At 35.3% G+C, this 23,326-nt stretch overlaps 1 protein-coding gene across 1 annotated transcript in view; it reads right to left on the reverse strand.

The window, feature by feature from the left end:
* The window catches only part of LOC134230906 (sushi, von Willebrand factor type A, EGF and pentraxin domain-containing protein 1-like), a gene marked incomplete at its 3' end in the record, with an annotated part of 139,419 nt that overhangs the window by 99,639 nt on the left and 16,454 nt on the right, over window positions 1-23,326 (reverse strand). The window contains exons 9-21 of the mRNA XM_062712771.1: window positions 17,997-18,151; window positions 17,480-17,681; window positions 13,322-13,497; window positions 9,134-9,302; window positions 8,660-8,857; window positions 7,698-7,871; window positions 6,310-6,492; window positions 5,857-6,039; window positions 5,419-5,547; window positions 4,719-4,910; window positions 4,114-4,305; window positions 3,298-3,498; window positions 1,598-1,789 (exon numbers count right to left, since the gene is read on the reverse strand). Of these exons, the coding sequence (XP_062568755.1) occupies window positions 1,598-1,789; window positions 3,298-3,498; window positions 4,114-4,305; window positions 4,719-4,910; window positions 5,419-5,547; window positions 5,857-6,039; window positions 6,310-6,492; window positions 7,698-7,871; window positions 8,660-8,857; window positions 9,134-9,302; window positions 13,322-13,497; window positions 17,480-17,681; window positions 17,997-18,151 (2,346 nt within the window). The remainder of the gene's footprint in view (window positions 1-1,597; window positions 1,790-3,297; window positions 3,499-4,113; window positions 4,306-4,718; window positions 4,911-5,418; window positions 5,548-5,856; window positions 6,040-6,309; window positions 6,493-7,697; window positions 7,872-8,659; window positions 8,858-9,133; window positions 9,303-13,321; window positions 13,498-17,479; window positions 17,682-17,996; window positions 18,152-23,326) is intronic.

The following is a 23,326-nucleotide window of genomic DNA, read 5'->3' on the forward strand; positions in this document are numbered from 1 at the left end:
CTAGGAGCAGAGAAGAAGATTTTCAAAGAATTCATGTAATTTCACTATATAATCAATAGAGCCCCCCCCCCCCCACCCCCAACACCAGAACCCTTGATGATAGGGCCATTAAATTCACAATTTTGGTTGAGGCAAACTTGCTCATCATAACTATGCACTTAGTTAGTTTATTTAATACCTAGGAGCAGAGAAGAAGATTTTCAAAGAATTCATGTATTTTCACTTTATAAACAATAGAGTCCCCCCCCCCACACCAGAACCATTGATGCTGGGGCCATAAAATTCACAATTTTTGTAGAGACACTCTTGCTCATCATAACTATGCACTTAGTTAGTTTATTTAATACCTAGGAGCAGAGAAGAAGATTTTCAAAGAATTCATGTAATTTCACTATATAATCAATAGAGCCCCCCCCCCCCCCCCCCCAACACCAGAACCCTTGACCCTGGGGCCATAAAATTCACAATTTTGGTAGAGGCACTCTTGCTCATCATAATTATTTACTTACTTGGTTTATTTAATACCCAGGGGCAGAGAAGAAGATTTTCAAAGAAATCATGTATTTTTACTATATAATCAATAGAGCCCCACCCTAACACCAGAACCCCTGACCCTGGGGCCATAAAATTCACAATTTTGGTAGAGGCACTCTTGCTCATCATAACTATGTACTTAGTTGGTTTATTTAATACCCAGGAGCAGAGAAGAAGATTTTCAAAGAAATAATGCATTTTCACTATATACTTATTTAGCCCCGCCCTAGCACTAGAACCCCTGACCCCAGGGCCATGAATTTCACAATTTTGGTAGAGGACTCAATGCTGATTACAATCATGCAAATAGTTTGACTGCTTGATGTCCAGGAGTAAAGAAGAAGATTTTTAAAGATTGCATTAATTTTAGTGGTTTTGGCCCCACCCCTCAGGCCCCAGGGGGGCAGGGATCATGAAATTCACAATTTTCGTTCCCCTTCACCCATAGATGCTTTGTGCCAAATTTGGTTGAAATTGGTTCAGTGGTTGCAGAGAAGAAGCTGAAAATGTTCAAATGTTAACACACGACACACGACACACGACACACAACACACGACACACGACGGACGACGACGGACGAAAACGGATAGCAATAGGTCACCTGAGTTTACTCAGGTGACCTAAAAACGGACAAACACACAGACAAACAGGAAGTTGACATAGGATTTGAGCAAAAATGTATCCCACCATATGGCATGCCTAAGAGAAGATTGTGTTAAAATTTCAATCAGCTACGATGAATAGTTGCTGAGAAAACTGCGACGAAACTTTGTTATGTATGAAACGGACAGACGCATCGACAAACAGGAAGTTGATATCAGATTTGAGCAAAAATGTATCCCACCATATGGCATGCCTCAGAGAAGATTGTGTTAATATTTCAAGCATCTGCGATGAGTAGTTGCTGAGAAAACTGCAACGAAAATTTGTTACGGACGGACACACGGACGCACAGACACACGGACACACGGACAGACAGACACACAAGGGTAAAACAGTATACCCCCCTCTCCTTCGGAGCGGGGGTATAACAATAATCAGGGTTAATACAACCATCACCCACCTGTACATGTGAGATTTCCAAAACCCCACTGTCTATTCTCCTGACATCTGACAGTATAGTCCCCATCTACTGACTTTCCACTGAGCGTTGAACCATTCTGACAGCTAAAATTAAATGAACTGCCAAAAAGTGAATCAGAGTAGCTGTACGCATCAGCACCTGGAACTTGCTCTGGCACCCCACAGTCAATCACTGAAGCAAATCAAAAAGAAAATAAATAAAAAAATACAAAGCATCTTATTCTACAAGTTATAAATGTACATGTATTGAAAAAGAGCTAGGTTCAATTTATCCATAAATTGACCCTGTCCATGCATTTACCAATTAACCTTTTCATACTTCAAACATTGAAATAAAGTACAGCTAATTCTCGATAAACTGCCACCTTTTGTAATTTAGAAATCATGGCGGTATAACGAATTTGGCGATGAATTGAATTTCCTATCTGCTGGAAAACAAGAAGTAAAGTTACCATTTCTATTCTTATTATTACATGTACATATAAACATATTTCTGATTGAAAATACTTCAAGTAATTTTTTTATGTAAAAATTCGCTATTTAAAACAAAATGTGCAGTTATGAAATAAAGACAAACTACTTGTACATGTGGGTGCATTTAAATCTATTGAAAAAAAAAACATGCTGGGTCGATCGTCCTGAAATATTGCCGATAGTAAGTAAAATGAATTCTTGAATAAATTTATTGTTTACGGCAACATTGTTAATCAAACTTTCCTAATTTATACCGTACATTATTTTTTCAACAAACTGTGCATTGTTTAATTCAGAGATCATCTAAATAATATAGTTATTTAGTTATCGGCGTACTTCAACAACGACCCCGTTTTCAAAATGATTTTTATTAAACAGAAAACAAGATTATTATAACGGTTCATGTTAAAATTATTGTTTATTTAGTTCTTGTTTAATTACTTTAAAATTGCATGTACCTTGTCTGTCTTTGTGTACTTTACAACAGGGATAGTGTCAACCAATTAGCCGCGCTTCACTGACCACACGCACCTGTGGCGGTATATCGAGACAATTGACACTCAAAAATTGACGTTTGTTGTGAAAACAGGGTGGCGGTATGCGAATTTGGCGTTATAAAGAGAATTTCACATAGCAGGAAAAATGTTCTTAGGAAATCTTGGCGGTATCGCGAAAATGGCGATGAATCGAATGGCGATAATTCGAGAATTGACTGTATAGACTTGGTGCTTTCATTTCCTATAATAAAGATTCCTACGAAAGTAAAACTATAGAAAAACAAACTTTATGAAATTGCAACATTTTGAATTTTAAAGATATTGGCATATTTAAGTACTGTTAGCAAAGAGTTTAGATATGATCCCTGCATGCATTAATGAAAAAAATAAACAAGTTGTTTATGAAACACTTAAACCCCCCCCCCCCCCATGCTATTCAAATGCTGCCAAACCTGATTTAATATTAATTCTAATTAAATAAAAATGAACTGAACTAAAATTGGAGATATTTTAACAACATTTCAAACTGAATAAAAAATCCTGGTGAATTGATAAAGCACTCAGCGAATCTTTTCATTTCTATTTCTCACCACAGCATGAACTTTTTCTCAAGGCACAAATGGGTAAATAACTTACAAATAACACGTTGTTTGTTCAATAATAATTAACCTATTTTTACTTAATTTTTGACATGTATTACTGTTTTTACCTGGACAGTTCAAATTATCTCCCAGGAGACTGTAATTTGATGGTGCATTTTCTCCACAATATAAGGACAAGTTTCTAAATTGTGTCCCATATCTGCACTCAATAATGACAGGGGTCCCAAAATTTACCGTTGTACTATCATTTGGAAAGATTCTGTTGTAATTAGGATCTGAAGTAAGATCTGGCATTTTACAGGTCCCCTCTGTAAAAGAGAGAAAAATAAAAATTATAAACGATGATGAACATAATTTTACATTACAGCTCACATGTAAGTTCTTCTTCAAAACATTCCTGAAAAAAATATCTGTCTTTTTTTTCCACTTCACAGCTATGGTAAATCAAGAAATGTTCATTTTTCCTAACACCTTTGTCCTCTACCTTGTCCAAAATGCAAAATAATACTTGTACAATGTATTAACCCTATTAATACAGAAGACTATCAATATTTTCAAGTTACATGCACTCTGTCTCAATAACAAACCTCTTACTTCTCTCTGATTTCAAGTTGTGGCTAGACTAATAATTTAATACTGCTGCAATACGAGACTTTGATCTTGTCTTAATAACCTTGGTTTATGATCGACACACCTTTGGTCACAAACTTGAACCTTTGGTTTAGGTGTTAAGTGACTAAAACAAAATGTTTCTCGGATAAATTTGACATGAAAAAATTGACAAACCTGGTGTTTATGGTAGTAATGGTACTCCCTCAAAACTTAGTGTCCTCATGGTATAATACTTCAAAGGTTTTTAACGAAATAAAAATGATACTAGGCATTGTTTTAAGCTATCCTCACATTAAAATGTCAGAACTTACTTGTACAATTTGTCATTTCTGTTGACCACTTCCCAACACCTTGTTCTACCCCACATTTCAGTGTTGTCCTCTGCGGATCTGGGTAGTAGCCATGGTCACACTCAACAGTTATTTCATCTTCATAATAGAACAACTGTTTGTTGCTCAGTATCTTTCCATTCAAAGGAGGCATGGGTGTTGGACACTGAGCTCCTGAAATTATATATATAATATTATTGCTCCCGTTATGTAATAATGAAGTACATTGTATTCTTAATTAAAGTACTAGGGACAAAATACCTGGCCTTTTCTTCAAAGTTATAATTCATTTCCTAGCATTATCTCATTTATCTACATTGATTAATCATATCAGCATATTTTATAGAGAAAAGCAAAATTAGTGATTTGTCCAATCAGTGATTAATTTCAGCACGAAATAATTTTGGAGATTTTATTGTGAATAGAAACATAATTAAAGGTTATCAATGTTTCAGAATAATTTTTTTAGCAACATTCATACACTTTTAGGATCACAACATCCTTGATTGAAACTTCGCTAAAATTTCTTCTTGTATGGTGACTGAAGCAAACAAAAGATTTTTTCCTCTTAGAATACAGTTACTTACGAACACATGTGTAGTTAATTCTAATTTTATCTCCTGCTCTTGTCCCAGTTTCTCCCTCTGCCAAGCTGATATTGTTGAAATTTGGTCCTGTGTATAACTGATAGCCAGTGTTGCAAGAGCAATTGAAAAATCCAACATAATTATTACACTTCTGACTGCATCCTCCATTTCCATTATCACACTCAATTATATCTGTTTATGAAAATTAAAAATGTTACTAGTACCATATTTTCAGTTCTGGGAAATAAAGAGATTGGTATTTTTTTGGAAGGCAAAATGTTGTTATTATATATATATTTCCAACAAATATTGTTGAACAAAGTCTAGATACATTGTATCATTTATTTATTTGAAGATTATACATAAATACATGACAAAGTAGAAGTACATGTATTCGCCACCTCTGAGGAAATGGTTTCCTCCCTCAGGGAACCATAAATTTGCTATTTCCCTAGTACCCGTTCCATAACTTTATAATATACTTTATAATATATATATATATAACATTAACCTATTAAAATAGGAGACAATATACAATTACTGACTTGCTTCGAAGGCTACATGCATTTTGAACTGTCTGTTTCAAGAACCAAACTGCCTGGCAGACAGACAAATGGGCAAATGGACTGCTAGTTAGATGGAGACAGAACTTATTTAATATCCCCAGCTGTTAGAAAACAGAGATACAAAAATTTAATACCATCACAATTTCCTGAATCTCCAGATCTCCCAAAACCACTGTTACATTTACATACGTAAGAGCCAATGGTATCTATACACTCTGTATTACTAACGGATCGACATGAATTTCTAGAGCACTCATCGTCATCTACAACAAAAGAATCAATTAATACTAACCATTTTCAAATTATAATAAAGGCATCTGAACTTACTTCAATTTAATCTCAATAAAGAAGTTTTCAAATATTTTGCCATATTTTGGGGATATATTATATGTTAGAAGAATTCTTCCTTAACAAAATGACCAAGCCTTGCTGTTCTTGGAACAAAAACTACAAAGTGTCAAGGTTTTTTTTAATACTTGCATTACTTTTTAACAATTTTCATTAATTGAATTCTCAAGAAAAATAAACTGCTAGTGGTATTTAATAACAGTAATTGTCAAGGGTAAACATACTGATGCATGGATCTAAATCTGAAAATTGTCCATCTTTCCCACATGTAACATCTTTTTCACTACTGCTGGTACCATTCACAATAAATCCAGTATCACACTTCAGTTTGGCTGTCATTTCAAATTCCACGTCACCAGCTGCTTCAACCTTACCATACATCACCTGTGGTATCAGGCACTTTATCTCTGAAATTATTAATGCATGTACATGTAATTTGAGACACATCCAACAAACAAAAGGCACATTTCCAATTTCTTCTACAATTATGTTTACTGTGTTGAAGTACAGTACACTATTCATCATGAATAGAAAGTTTTTACTAAGAAATCAAAATTTCATAAACAAAATTTCACTACTTACAGTATCAAATGTTCATGGAAGATAATTTCAGTGACTAACATGTATGATTATGTATTTCTCTGTAAGCATTTTTTTTTTTTTTATAAATTTCTTACTTTGGCAAGTTGGAGCAAGATGTGACCATGTGCCATTTGACCTGCAGTGGACATACACAGACCCTAAAAGGTCATATCCAGGATCGCAGCTGAACATCAGAACAGAGGCATAATCTGTACCACTCCCAGCAGTCACATTTAATTGTCCATTGGCTGGGGGACTTACTTGTGAGCATTGTTGAGCTAAAATTAATTCATTGAAATTAAAAACCAGTTAAGACACTTGTGTATCTTAGTGTAGTGCACTGTTGTGACAAGCTATTTTGAAATCAGACCAAAACTGTAAGTAGCATTTAGAATGTATTTCACATTTGAAATTCCATATTTTGTTACCATGGCAAAATCACCAAGAGGCTCAAGGACTTTGAATCCCCATTTCTGATACATTGTACAACCTATCACTTATATTTGAAGCCTCTTAATATCCTGTTTATTTAGATAATATTTAGATAAAGCCTAGAAATTCTAAAGTAGGTCATCATGACCTACATTTTGGTAAAAACCTCAAAGAACCCAAAATCAGTCAAATGACAAAGTGTGATGTTTGGAAACCCCTTTTCTTTCCTAAATATTCAGATAGATTCTAAAAGTAGGTCACAGCGACCTACATTTTGGTAAACATACTCCAATGACCCAAGATGCATCAATTAACAAAGTTTTACGACTGTAAAAATTGAAATATTTAGATATTTTCTTGAAATGTTATGGCTACATTTAAATATTTCAGGTCCTAATTGGCTTAGAATCATCAAACTTTGTCAATTTATGTATCTTGGGTCCTCAGAATATGTTTAAGAAAAAGTAGGTCACTATGACTTACTTTTAAAATTTTATGTTTATATTTGAATGTCTCAGGTCCTAATCAATTAAGAGTCATCAAACTTTGTCAGCTGATTAGGAGAGAAACGGTTCACCGCGGTATTTTTTCTCAGTTTGATACACGGTACAAAATCTCTATTTTGGTTCGGTTCATTTTTTCAGTCGGATTGTCATTCAGTCGGGTTTGGCATAATGTATAAACATGTTCCTCTGTATTATTAGTTCAAAAAAAAAAATTTTGTTGATTTTTAGTTTGTAAAATATTTTTTAAGAGTCATATCAATTAAATTGATTTTTTCTATCTGATTTGCACATAAATTATTTGACTAGATTTAGTAAAAGGAAGCATAAAACAATGGTTAAATTTGTTTCCTTTTATCAAAAATGTATCGTATTGAAAATAACCAAACCGAGACTTTTTATACTGGGCATCATGTCAGCCAGAATAAAATTGTTATCTTCTACGTATCCATAGTAGATTAAAGGCTGAGCAACAAATATTTGAGAAAAAACCATCTGCTAGCAAGTTGTGCATAAATGTTTGCAGAGATCCAACATTCTTTACTTACCATTGCATACAGGTGGCGTCTCCCACATTCCATTTGCCTGACATTTTTTGGTGGGAGAAACATTCATTGTGAAGCCCCCATTACATTCATACGTTGCATTGTCTCCAAATCTGGGACCAGTTGCATTTTTCAATATTCCATTCTGGATTGCAGGTGGGGTGCCACAGTAAGTAACTGCAATTCAAAAATTGTTGCATTGAAGAGCCATGAACTATTTTATATGTGTACTATAAACATGTGGAAAGTTATATGAATTAAAAACTGTCTAATCCAACAACAGTGCAATTAGTTTTGTGAATTCCAATCCTTATTTAAATTCCCATTTACCGATACTGCTGTCTATGTTCTTTACTCTGTGCAATCCGACACCCAATCTTTTCCACTTTTAAATTTTGTCTCAGTGCATGTTGGATTAGACAGATTTCACTGTATCTCAGAAGGTTAACAAGCAAATAAAATAAATTCTTAAAATTTCAAATCTTTTTTCATTTAAATTGATCATCACATTTTCCACATATAAATTAATTTTTAACATTAACTTTGTATACTTTTACTCTAGCAACTTGAGTACATCTTCCTTAAAGTACTTTTTGTCCCCAATGGCTGATGGCCTAAGAAAGCCCCCAATTAATTTGGGGGTGAAAAGATCAAAGGTAAGGGTCATGAATTCATACATTCTGTTTGTGTGTAAAAGTTTCAATTACAAGTGATATCTAAGAAGCTTTAGAGCTTCTTCAAGGAAATTTTATACCAAAATCCTGCTCCTCTTAAAGTGTTTTGTTCCCCCTCCCCATACTCCCTCCTAGATCAGCATAAACTTTTCCTTCTTCCATAGGTGGGAGACACAAATTCTCTGAATTAGCTTGTTCAGAATAAAAGCTTTAAAAAACTGTGCACTATATACATGCTACTTTATAGTATAAATGTAGTACAATATATAACAAAGTTAAACTAAAACTTACTCTGACAATCAGGAATCCTGGAAACATTCCACATTCCTCCGGGTAAACATTTCAGAGACACAGAGCTTTCCTTGTTGTATTCCTCTTGTTTAAATGAGTAGCCTATCTGACAGGACAGAGTTATCACTGTATTCAGAGCTGTGTACTTTCCAGATACTGAATTCACTGTCCACTGAGATAGGGTTAACATCGGGCAATCTATATAATTCAATTTTTATCATAAATTTATAAACTTTTTAGTTGTGTTATTTTTTTTTTACTCAAAACTAGATTTCATCAAGAAAAACAATGAGACAGATGTTGCTTACATCATAGTTAAATTTTACAAAGGAATATGCTAGGAACACTTGGTTGGAAACATTTTGGATTTGCAGCTTAAAAAAATGGAGAGACTTCGTGTTTTCTTTTTCATTTTTTTTGTGCGTTTTAAGATCATTGATAATCTTTTCTCATGCTGCTAAACACTTGTCTTACCAACAGAAAAATCAGCACTGAATCCCTTTTCCACAAGCACAAGGTTGGATTTAAAGGTCACATTGAGGTGACCATGAGTTGAACTAAATATTTCTGTATTTGAGACAGTATTAATCCCAGTTAATCCACTTCCACTATGCAATGCAGTTCCTGCTGTATCATTGTAGATCTACAATTTTATAATTAAATTTCATTATAATGCAAGATTATACATCTTTTCTGGTTTTTGACCAACAGAACTTAAACAGGCATCTAAATTTTATACAAAAGGCTTATCTAAGACAATGGATTGAACAACTAAAAATTCTGATTTTGATAATATTGACCTTTAAAATTCTTTAAACAATTTTCAAATAAGCAGATCTATGCAATAACCTAGTCCAATATAATGAATTATTTCAAAGTGTCTTCTACAATTCTAAAGCTGTAGAAAGAAAGGCACTTATCAAAATCAATATTCCATATGGAAGATGATAAAAATCAAAGGCCTGAAGGGCCTGAGAGTCAACTTGATTGAGTTTATTAAGCTTTTTCATACATGTCACCATGGCATGCCTTTTATTCAGTTTTTATTGCATCATAAGAAATTGATTATCAGGTCTCTATGTTTGGTTTAAAAATGGTTTAAGGACTTCAAATTCCCATCTCAAATGACATTCTGTTTTCGAAAAATCCACCGTATTTTCTGGCCAAACAAGATCTCTAACAGAGACTTGCACAAGGAAAGCAAAAGCAGGAGTATAACAACAGAAAGCAAGCAAAGAAGAATGAGATGGCTGGGACACATGATGAGAATGCCCCAGAGCAGGATACCCAAAACAGCCTTACACTGGACACTATCTGGAAAGAGGAAGCAAGTAAACCACGAACAACATGGAGGAGAACCATAACATCAGCGTTAGAGGAAATGGGCTACTTGTGGTGGCAGGCACAGTATGTGGCAAAGGATAGAGGAAGATGGAGACAGCTTGTTGAAGCCTTATGTCCCATCAGGGTTGAAGAGGATATGTAAAGTAAGTAATGTTTGGTTTAAAAATTAAGGGCTTCAAATTCAAATCTCAAATGACATTTTTTAAAGAGGTAGCTTCATTAACTCCATAAAATGGCCCTATCATTATCATACATGTGATATGTACCGGTCTTACACAAAATGTCATGGATTTTTGACCTCATTCACGAGCTCACGGCGGTACACCAAAATTCACGGGAAATGAAAATGTTTGCAGTATTTTGAAATGTTTACCGGAAACCACCCTTTTCTCTCATTCCCACTCTTGCAACACCAGAAATCTCAAACTATGCGTGACTTACTGCGCTTGATTAATGTAAACAAAACATCATGAACGAGGGTGTGAAATATTCTTGTGATAATTACATGGTAATTAGGAGATATCAAACTAAGTGTTTTGTTTGGCTGATTGCTTTTTAATACGACCTTTATCAAGAATTTTTTTAACTGTAATTTTATAAAACTAAAGACATTTCTAAGAGAAAACGCCATTCACAGGAATCGGAGACACTTTGTGACAGCAAAACGAAATTTAGTCCATTATTTGATTATGCATATGTATTGTCTATTCAAACACAGATTAAGAGAAATGTCTTCTAGTACAAGTTAAAAACTGCAGCTGAATGGAGACGACCAGGTTCATGCAAGAAGTGCTTCCCTTGAGTTCCAACAATTTTGACCCTTTAACCTTGACCTTGAAGTTTGACCTATTTTTGAAAATAAAAATTGCCTCAACTTTTGAACAGATGGTGCTAGGGTCTTCATATTTAACACATTGTAAACATATTATATTTAGATGTGTATTCTATTTGGTGCCTTTCCCGAAAGCATCTTCCACCAATGAAGTACATCACTAAATGTCGTATAAATTTACATATATTCATATAAGGCACAATCAGAAAGCGCTAATTCAAATTTACGCTAACCTTTTAAAAATTCAATTTCTGGTAAATATCATACATGCCAAATAAAATACATATACAGTATACTGTAAACAAACTTTCATTTGTGACGACTTTATTTCGCGATTTACCAGGGTTAAACTAGTTCAAGACGATTAATTTTCACGATCAAGTCTTTATTGAATCTGTTGTAAATAGACACAAAAACTTTAAGGACCGGTTCGGGGCAAGATATACTCACGATGACAAGGCTCTCATGAACTTCACAAAAATTTCTAGCACAGGAATAAAATTAACTTTCCGATATGATTTTGACTCTTTGACCTTGACTTGGAGTTTGACCTTCATTTGAAAAACTTAAACCGGCCTTGCCACAAGTTTTGAATGGTTGGTGCAATGTCTTTAATTTTTCACAGGTATGTTTCTTGTGACAAGTCAGTCCCTGGAATACTTGACGTAAACTATTTTGACCCTGACCATTGATTATAACCTACTTTCAATAAACTTTAATCTTGGTCATAACTTTTGAATGAATGGCACTACAGTTTTCATACTTCTAAGGTTTATTTCGTAAATTGTGACAAATCCATCCTTTGAGTAGCCAGAAATTTTTCCTTTGACTTTGGAGTTACATGTATTGGCCCTGGAATACAGGCAATGTGACTTTCAAATTGGGATCAACTCATACCCTATGAAATGATGAAGATATTCTGTTCATTTCAATTTATTATCCCTTAGGTACCAACAATTTTGACCCTTTCAGGCTTTCACCTTGATCTTGGAGTTATCGGCCATGTACCTTTCACTCATGGATCAACTTGTACGATATGAAAGATGATTATTCTGGTCATTTAAATTTAGATCCAATTTAAATTTTTCTCAACAAGTCAATTCTTTTTTATATATGTACCAATTCAGTACATGTATCCTAAAAGGCATAAAATGTATCTACAATCTCAAACCATTTTGAATGAACAATACGTTTTTCTACCATATAAGGTACAAGAGGCCCATGGGCCACATCAATTACCTGAGTAGCTTTGACCATGCTGTTCTTTACCAGATTTCCCCCTTGTTATACCTATTGTGACCCCACCCTACCCCATGGGTCATAATTTGGACAATATAAAATCTACACTACCCCAGGATGCTTTCTCCTATGTTGCAGCTTTTCTGGCCCAGTAGTTCCTTGGAAGAAGATTTTTAAAAGATTTGTTCAGTGTACAACATGGATTCCAAATTGTGGCCCTGCCCTACCCCCAGGTGTCATGATTTGAACAATTTAGAATATACGATTCCCAAGGATGCCTTCACATAAGTTTAAACTTTTCTGGCCAAGTAGTACTTGAAAAGAAGATTTTCTTTTTTTTAATTCTATATATTTTACTGTAGAACTTAGGTTCCCTACTGTGGCCCCACCCTACCCCTGTGGGTCATGATTTGAACAAATTAGAATATTAACAACCCCAAGATATCTCCATATAAGTTTCAGCTTTTCTGGCCCTGTGGTTTCTGCGAAGAAGAATTTTTATAAATTTTTTTTTCCTATATATTTCCTTGTAAAACTTTGATTCCCTATCGTGGCCCCGCCATACCCCCGAGGGTCATTTATCTCCTCTTTCGAGGGGACTTGGCCCTTCATTTTAACAATTTAAATTTTCCTTCACCCAAAGATGCTTTGTACCAAGTTTGGTTAAAATTGGCCCAGTGGTTCTTGAGAAGAAGTTTGAAAAGTTTACAGACGGACGGACAGCTAAACAGACGGATAGACAGACAACGGTCGAAATGTGATCAGAAAAGCTCACTTGAGCCTTCGGCTAAGGAGAAATAAAAACTGTCTTTATTTATAGGTACACAAGAATTGATGACAGTAAACACACTTTATTTCTGAAGATCAATAATATTGATTCAATCTCAACTTTGCCCCATTCTAAATTCATCCAAATGAAATGGGCGAAAATAAAAAAGGGGCGAAAATTTCCCTGCATACAGTATTTGCTTTTAAAGACATTTGTAAATCATGATAGGGTGTCTAGAGGTGCTCATGTGGAAATCATAGCTATAAGGTGTAGATGTGCTTGTGAGGGGAAGAGATTAATTAGAATTGCCTTCAACTAAGGATATCTGCACTAAATTTGGTTGAATTTTTTCCAATGGATTTGGAGAGGATGAAATTGTAAAAATTTTAACAAGACACTGATCATGCCAATAGACAATGGATTATGCTCCAATGGGGAAGGTAAACTTTCATAACTTTCAGAATTTACTGAGACGTACCTCTACATAATCAGAATTACTCTTCAATTTGAAATCTGTGAAACGAAGAGAAATAGGTCTAGTTTCTCCATTCTTTTTGTGAATATGCCAAGTACAGGTGACATTGGAGGGATAGCTGTTAATCTGGTAGCCAGGTGAGTAGATTTTCCCCTGCTGTGTCAAATCCAACATACAGCCTGAAAATCATTAACATACAGTAAAACATGCTAATAGCAAACATGATTTTAATGAATTGAAACTTTTAAAGGTGCAGTGATTTTCATTTCCTGTGAATTTTAAATATATTGTTAACTAACAGATATAACTTGATATCACTGAGATGGTGGCCATATCAAAGGGCCCAACTTTCAGCAAAGAACATGAAAATGTAAGGTAGCTGAAAAGGCATTATTCTGTAGAGGAATATTACTATTAAGGGATGTGTTGTTGGAGTCTAAAGGGGGGGGGGGGCAAAAAAAAACTACTCTCTAAAAAAATAAAATTAAAATGTTTATAAAAGTACTTGTATGATGAAATGGAATATGAAAAAATGGCACAAAATTACAAGTGCTCAATACTCTCTATCAAAAAACAGCACGAAAATCATGAATGTTGCATATCCTCAATCAACATATGAAAGGAAGATCACAAATGTTCCATAGTCAATTGGTAAAGCTTGAGGCTGACTAGACTTAAGGGAAAGAAATTATGCATCAACCAAGGACAGTCTTCACGATAACTTTTCTGAGACACTAGCCAGTAGGGCTAGTGGATTTGACAGTATTACTAGCCCAAAGAAATTTTTAATAGCCAACGAAAAAAAACAAAAGAAATGAAATACTGTTGTATCACTCTATTCCATTTAAATTTCATACTGAATTTCTTTTCTTTTGTATTTCTTCTGCTTAATTATTTTGTTTTTCCCCTCATTTGAATCATAAATAAATAAGTTATCATTAATAAAGATTAAATTTATTTGAACAAAAAAGTTTCTTTTTTTTAAGCTTTTTGATAATGTACATGTATTGTACATTAGCCCCTTTTCAGGTCATTACACTTCTTTTCAAAAGAAGTGATTTTTTTTTATATTAAATTTTCAGATACATTGTTATAATATAAATTTGGATAACAGTTAACATAATTAACTCATGTTATCCTTAACTCTTCAACTAAATGAGTAATCATAGTTAGGCCTAATTCAATGGGATTTCTGCATGTATTTACCGTAAAAGATCGAACAGAGGAAATTCGGATTAGAGAAAAAAGACGATCGTTTTTATGGAAAAATAAACTATTATGTAGTGCTACTGTGCTACGTGAGTTAGATGAGGCAGTTTTCTGAAGAATAAGACTACAGTGCTTTGATTTTATTTATTGGTTAAGATTTAAAAGCAAAAACTCTGAAAGTACCTGCTTACTTTTCACTAGCCAGTCGGGCTACTTCTGAAACAATTTTTACTAGCCCAGACCAATTTTTACAAGCCTCGGGCGTCGGGCTAGTGAGTTTTCGTGAAGACTGCAAGGATTTTAAACAGAGAAGCTATTTTTGACCTTGACCCTTGAGCTAGGAACTTTGGTCAAAGTCACTGCATACCCATGCATTGACCAGTGCCACTCTGTGAGTGAAGGGACCAAGGGAAGAGAAGATATGCTCTGGACAAGGATTTTTCATATCATTCTGCTCTGACCTTGACCTTAGACCTAGAAACATGGTTCAAGGTCACTGAACACCCTTTACCCAAAAGCACTCTGTGGGTGAAGTATGAGCCAGATTGGGCCAAGGAGAGAGTAGATATGCTGAGAATTTAAACAGATTTTGGCCTCAAACCTTGACCTAGAAACTTTGTTCAAGGTCAGAGCACATACAATAACCAGTGGCACTCTGTGAGTGAAGTATGAGCCACATTGGACCCAGGGGAAAGAAGATATGCTCTGGACAAGATTTTTTATAAAATTCTGCTATGACCTTGATCTTAGACCTATAAACTTTGTTCAAAGTCACTGCATATCTACTGACCAGTGGCACTCTGTGAATGAAGCAGAGCCAAATTGGACCAAGGGGGGAGAAGATATGCTCCAGACATGGATTTTTCATAAAATTCTGCTATGATGTTGATCTTAGACCTATAAACATGGTTCAAGGTCACTGCACACCCTTTACCCAAAGGTACTCTGGGTGAAGTATGATCTACATATGACTAAAGGAAGAGAAGATAACCAGGATTTTTCATATGAAGGATATGGAGATAACCAACAGTATTCAAGATCAAAAGTCCATAAAACAATACAAAGCAGGAGCAGAGCAAACACAGACCTCCAAAACATCATAGGTGGGATCAGGTGCCATACAGGAGTGAGCATCCCCTCCCAACCAGTCACACCCGTCATAATTTTGCTATGACCTTGATCTTAGACCTATAAACTTTGTTCAAAGTCACTGCATATCCATTGACCAGTGGAAGTCTGTGAATGAAGTAGAGCCACATTGGACCAAGGGGAGAGAAGATATGCTCTGGATAAGGATTTTTCATATATTTCTCCTATGATCTTGACTTTAGACCTGACACATGGTTTAAGGTCACTGCACACCCTTTTCCCAAAGGCATTCTTTGGTTGATGTATGAGCCAGATTGAACCAAGGAGACAGAAGATATGCTTGGGAGATCTCGAATGGACAGATGGATGGACAGACCTATCACTACAGGGTGTCTGTATAGCAGGCCCTAACAGATTACTTTTATAATGAAGCTCAATTGTCTGTCCCTGGCACTTCATTATAAGCATGTTTACTGTATTGATAATTGTATTGCATGGCCTTAATGACAGCACCAGGTTTTAATCCTCCTCCAGACCAGATTTGATTTTGCACTTCAAAACTGACTTCAAGGTTTCACTGTCTGAAGTCCATTCTTGAGAAAGCCATTTTTAATGATTCTTTTTAACTTCATCAGTTCATACCTGACTTGGGGCCATGGATTGATCAAATTTGTTTCTTTACATTTACATTAATTACACGTTTTTTTGCATATAAAGTGAATTAATTATTGCATTCAAAACAGGGTAACATGGAAAGGGGGTAAAGCATGCATTTTATTTTGACATCACATTCTTTGAATGCCGAGGAAGTGCAACGTCATAATCGAAAATCAAAAATTATGCTCACATTGACCAGAAGCTGTTACGTTGGCTTTTCCATTAACTCGCTTACACAAAGGAAAAAACATGGGTTTTAAAATACAAATCATATTTGCAGTCAAGGCAGAAAGTTTTTAAAAAAGTAAATATAAGCTATGAATCATAATTTTGAAAGATATAACTCACGTTACTCAATTTGTTTGCAAACACCACTGCATTATGATACTATATCTTTCAAAAAATGATTTGATTAAATGCTTGCAAAAAAAAGACAATTTGTAATCTCTTAGTTTGCAAGAACTAAGACCTTTTAAGAAAATTTTCTGTTCATTCTTTGAAATGAAGTAGGTGGACCCATTTTAAAACTTTTTCTATATCGATACATATCACGATATTTGAGCCACAATATGATATGTATCAAGATATGTTTAATTGCTTATAAAATCTTTTTTTGCATTGAAATAAACAAATTATTTTTTGCAAATAAGAAAAATTTATTCAAAATAGTTGTTTATATGTTGTAAAACAAAAATATTTTACTCAAAAGGTGTTAATTATTATTTATTTCATATCTATATTTATATTTAACTTATTTATTTTATATATCAAACCCCAAATTCTTTAAAAAAAACAAAGAAAAAGAGAAGTCAGATTTTTTGGGTGATATTTCGATATTTTTTCAAAAGTATTGTGTATCGTCCTACCATATATCACTATATATCGATATCTCAACATATCGTCCCAGCCCTAATTAAAATCAATCCCTGTCCAGGATTTGCCTTTTCAGTTGTAATGATATATCTCCATAAAATGACAAAGAACTTAAACACCTGCAAAACAATCATTTCATAATCTAGAAGAATTCTTTTCATAAACTTTCATGAGCACTTAAAGAAAAATATGTGTTTTATTTGATGAGTAATTTTATTTGACAAGAAAAATATGTTTGCAAGTGCCTATGCTTTTCCAGAAGTTTCCTGAGATCAATGTGAAATCAAGAATGAAATTTAACTTAATCCCTCACATCTTATATTCATGTATTACCTTCTTTGTATTTAAGTTGAACTCCACGATACTTTCCATATTCGTGTATATTGGTTGATAACACAATTCGTACAGTTTTGCTCTGGGAAATGTAGAAGGGATGCTCTGGGGTTTTAGTTATTGAGAAAACAAGGGGAGCCATCAGATCCTCCCCATCGTAAACTTTCAGGGAACCATTTGAAGGTAGATCTACTTCTGTAAACTGCAACAGAAAAAGTCCATTATTTCACCTCATTTGAATCAAATATTAGAATAATAAGATATCCTATAAAAAACTTTTTGTTATCTAATTTTATGAAATATTGTGAATTTTGTACATTTGAAAGAAAATTACAAACTTATATATATTTAAACATTTTTTATGGTAAAATCTTAAAACAGAGGACAATTTAATTTTTGGTACATTTTTACTTGCTTTCTCTAATGTAACAATATCCCATAAATGTATCTTCTCCCTATAGATGTATTTGCTTTAAAATACTCTTGTTGGGGAATACATCAAAATGAAAGATTATACCTCCAAAGAAACCACTGTGTATGATTCTGCTGTTATTAACCACTCCAATTGTAATCCAAAGGGAACAGCCTGGCCATACACTGGTGATTCCAAAGTCTGCCAGCTACTGTTTGCATTTAGCATTTTCACATCATTCCAAATTTTGGTCTCATCAACTGTGATTTGATCAAACAAGGATGTAAACCATTAAAAAAAAATCGTAATTAAGCCATCTTTTAAATAATGTTTGTATGTTCTCTCCTGACTCCGGGTTTTTAAAAAAAATGAGTCGGCAGGTAGGTGATTGGGGATTTTTGTAGAAAATTTCAACATAATAATTTAGGGTAAAGTAAACAAGAGGCCCATTGAACAATTTAGAATCAGCATTACCAAAGAATGCTTCCACACAAGTTTCAGCATTTCAGGTACAGTGACCCGTGGGAAATTTTTTAAAGACCCCACACTATTTTTGTCTTTTGTTTTTCTTGATTATCTCTAATTGTAAGAGGGTTTTGCCCTTCATTTGAACAATTTAACTGCCCTTTACCCAAGGATACTTTGTACAAAGTTTGGTTAAAATTGGCCTCGTGGGACTTGAGAAAAAGAAGAAAGTTTACAAACAGACGGACGGATAATGGACAACAGGTAATTAAGGTGAGCTAAAAATGTTTTGGAGAGGACAAACAAACCTTCTTTTTTTTTTAAAGATATGGCCATACCTTCTTGTTTAAACTTTGAAATAATGCATTGTATTATATTAAATATAAAAGTACACATATTATGGTATTGTAATATATCACTTGATTTGTAAACGTAATATTATGCGGTCGTCCAGTTCTCATTCTTGTTAAATCTATGTTCAACATGTGCCTGCCAGGAAAGTTGTTCGTTTATGATTTTATTGGAAATAATATGTCAGCTTTTCTAGATACGATTTTAGTAATAGCTATTATCATCATAATTTACCTGTTGTCGCTTCATGTAATATCGTAGGAGTTATAATATCGGGGAATAGAGGGTGGATTTTACATTTCATGTTTTGGAAGCCATCATACTTTACTCGGATCGTCATTTCCGGTTTGGTGACCTATATGTATTTACTAGTAATGCATTGTTCTATTGAAGTTATGAATATGGGATCGTATTCTACTTTTTAGTTTGAGTTGTTTTGTGATTTGAAGCTACAAGTTGTTATTTATTGTTAGCATTCACTTTATAATCAGTCAGCTTTATCGGGACTACATTTGTGTACGCTAGTATCGGTAGTTACGATATTCATACGCTACATTGTTCTGCATATATTGTACAGTCTAGGGATGTTTTATAAACATTGAAGGAATTTATTAATTCGTCTAGTCAAGCTTATTTTATGTGTTATATTTCCACTTGTTAATTTTACATAGTTTTTCTAGTTACGATGTTGTACGGAAGCTTGTGTGGCAGAAGTAGTTCTGTGTGGGAACTTGTGTGGGAACTCAGCCTCCCGTACAAGCTTTTGATTGGTTAATAGTTCGTACGGCATAATTTTATTGGATAATTCGAGTCATGTGACAGGGAATGGGAGGTTATATAAGCGAGCGCATACTACGTTACGACAGATTTCAGCTAGTTGTATGGCGGCTATATTTGAAAGTTAAAAGATAGAAAACCAAAACGGTGAGATACTTATAATGTTATTTACGTATATCTAGCCTAGTTAGAAATCTCCTACCACACTGGACGACCTAAACTTGTGTTTCTGAAGAATCAGCTGTTTTATATTGATGTTTACATATTGTATTGTTATGATTATGAGATGCTGCACATACAATAAATGCTGAGTATGACTGATCAACCATCTTGAGTATCATTCAACAAAGAATCTACACAGAGTGGTGCCTGGTTGTTTAACATATTAGAACAAATTTAATTACTGGTACATCCTGACAAAAGATGATTTATTTAGAAGATAAACTATGGCCTATATAGATGCTGAGGATTCAGAAATACTAGCCACCCCTGGGGTAGCTTACAAACTGGTGTCAGAAGTGGGATACTAAATTATTTTAGTGTCCTGATACGAGCCCATGAGCCGTCCAGTGTGGTAGTTTAACATCAACATTACAGTCTTAGAAGATAAGATGACATAGATTTAACATTAGAATTATTACTGCTTATTTAAGACGACATAAAGAAAATTAAGATGTCAGAATCCGGTGAGTCGGTCGATCATGAAGTCGAAGTACGCGTGCCTCAGTCGGTGATGTTTGACGATGGCGGTCAAGGTGACACGTATGACGAACATCAGAAGTCGAGCAATGAGGTACTTTTAGAAAGATCGTCTCCCAGAGGAAATGAAGACAATCGTGGTCCACCTAGTGCCTACAGTGGTTTTTCTGGAAGACCTGCTCCTCAGATATTTTCAAGCCCTATCCAACCTGTAAATTACACGATGAAACCTGAGTCCTATGATGGTACTGTAAGCTGGGAAGAGTACATCTCACATTTCAATGACTGTGCAGAACTAAGCCTATGGACAGAGAGAGATAAGGTTCTGTTCCTTGCTGCAAGCTTAAGAGGCCAAGCCAGGACATTTTACATGAGCTTATCCTTGCTTGAAAGAAGATCTTTTGATGCACTTACCAACAAGTTTAGTCAGCGATTTGGAAATTCGAGACACCAGAACAAATGGTTAGCTAAGCTTGAATCACGCAGACGACAATAGGGCGAGAGTGCTGCTGCTCTAGGTGATGATATCCGACAAATGGTTCAGAAAGCTTACTGCAATTTAGATGAGCAAGCTCAAGAAATTTTAGCCTTAAATCACCTTTACAAGCTGATAAGTGTCGAGATGAAGTGCAGATGTATTGATAAAGATTGTCAGAGTATTTCAGAAGCCGCAGACATAATTGACAGATATGAAGCCATCCTTGGTGAAAACTACGACAAAAAGAAACAACATGCTAGAGCTGTGAAAACAATTGATGAGGAATTCAATGTTCCCCAAGCTGTGCCGGTGACCAATAAGTTAACATCCCCTGCTGTATCTAGATGCAACGCCCCTGATTCATCTACAATTATACAAGAAATCAGTAACAGATTGGACCGTTTGGAAAGAGCTAACAAGAAGCTTTCCCCTCAGCTCTGTTTCCATTGCAACTCCCCTAAACATTTCATCAAAGACTGTCCTTATTTGGACAAACCAAGACCTGGGCAGAGAAGAAATCAAGATGTACAAAGGCGACAAAACTACCAACAGGGAAATGGGAGACCATCAGCCTTGTAGGTCGACAGCTGGTGGATAAGCCAAGACCTAGTCCTGATGACTCAAGGGGGGTGGTTTTAAATAAAGAAAAAAAATTCTTAGACAATGGTTTCCATATTACTGGAACATTGGGTGGGTTGGATATTAATTTTTTACTAGACAGTGGTTCTACTGCATCACTTTTGTCACATGTTGAATTTCTGAAGATCCCAGAGGATTCGTGTCCTGTCCTTCAACCCTCAAACATATGTGTGCAAGATTTGAATGGTCACGCATTGTCCGTCCATGGTATAGGAAAGTTTTACATTTATCTAGAAGATGTTCCACATGCAATTGACTTGGTGGTGGTTGACATGGATCTTCCTGCTATACTCGGACAAGACTTCCTCTTGCAGTATTGTCGTCACATCGACTACAAAACAAAAACATTACAAACTGAGATGACAACTGTTCAATGCTGGATTGCCAATGATCAAACGGGTACAAATGTAGAGGTCAAGAGAACAGTTTCCATACCTGCAAATTGTGGCATCTGGGTTCCAGTAGCTCTGACCGAGAATGATGACCTCACAGACATACGGTTCCTAGAGCAACTTAACACCTTCAGCGATGACATACAAGTTTTGGATGGTTTGATAGATACCCAGTCTGATCAGATACATGTAAACATTGTAAACTTTGGAGAAGTACCTGTAAAACTACAAGCAAGAACTACAATTGGTAAATGCAGGAACACATATTTAGTAGACCAGGGTACCTTACCACAGAGAGTCTTAGTTCTTCAGGGAACCAAAGAAAATACAACTCCTGAAAAAGATTTATCAGAACATCTCCTGGACATGTTTGAAAGAAGTTCGATAAATCTAGACCGAGAACAGAAAGATGCTTTCTTCAAACTACTCCTACAGCACAAAGATGTATTTTCCAAGACACCAGATGATCTTGGCTGCACTGGTATAATAAAACACAGGATAGATACAGAAAATGAAAAGCCTGTGACACAGGCCCTAAGGAGACAGCCTATAGCAAAAAGAGATATTGAAAGAAGTGAAGTACAGAACATGTTACAGAAAGGTGTAATTGAACCATCCACAAGTGCCTGGGCATCAAATCTAGTTTTAGTAGCTAAACCGAATGGAGCCACTAGAGCATGTGTCGACTACAGACAGTTGAATGCGAAAACTGTGAAAGACGCCTATCCGTTGCCTCGTATTGACGAGTGCCTTGATTCACTTTCTGGTGCCAAATGGTTTTCAACAATGGACCTAAATTCAGGCTTCTGGCAAATCGAGATGGCTGAAAAGGACAAAGAGAAGACTGCCTTTGTTACAACATTAGGAGTTTTCCAATTTCGAGTCATGCCGTTTGGTCTGGTTAATGCTCCGTCTACATTTGAGAGACTGATGGAGAATGTACTAAAGGGTCTACAGTGGACTGAATGCTTAGTCTATATGGATGACATAATTTCCCACAGTTCAACTTTTGATGAAGGCCTTCAGCGCTTAGCCAATATTTTCACAAGACTCCAAGAAGCAAATCTGAAGCTCAAGCCATCAAAATGTATATTCTTCCAAAATCAGGTCAAATTCCTAGGCCATGTAGTTTCTTCACAAGGTATCCAGACAGATACAGAGAAAACATCTGCTGTCAAAAACTGGCCAATCCCCAAGAATGAAAGACAAATTCGATCATTCGTTGGACTTTGTTCTTACTACAGAAGATTTGTGAAGAATTTTGCAGAGATAGCAAAGCCCCTCCATGATTTGTACAAGAAAAAGACGAAGTTCATATGGACCCCTGAATGTCAGAATGCATTTGACACCCTCAAAACAGCTCTTACAACTTCACCAATACTTGGATTTCCATTACCAGGACTACCATTTACTCTAGATACAGATGCCAGCGATAAAGCTGTTGGCGCAGTTTTGTCACAAAATCAAGAGGGCAAGGAAAGAGTTATCGCCTATATGAGTAAAACAATGAATCGCCATGAGCATTCCTATTGTGTCACACGTAAAGAGTTGCTAGCTGTTGTCACTGCCCTTCGGAAGTTTCATCCCTACCTTTATGGCCAGAAGGTTATACTTCGCACTGATAATGCCGCTGT

The sequence above is a fragment of the Saccostrea cucullata genome, unplaced genomic scaffold (assembly GCF_032062105.1).
Source record: "Saccostrea cucullata isolate Sc308-1 unplaced genomic scaffold, CSIRO_AGI_Scuc_v1 ctg308, whole genome shotgun sequence".
In the NCBI taxonomy this organism is placed as follows: Eukaryota; Metazoa; Mollusca; class Bivalvia; order Ostreida; family Ostreidae; genus Saccostrea; species Saccostrea cuccullata.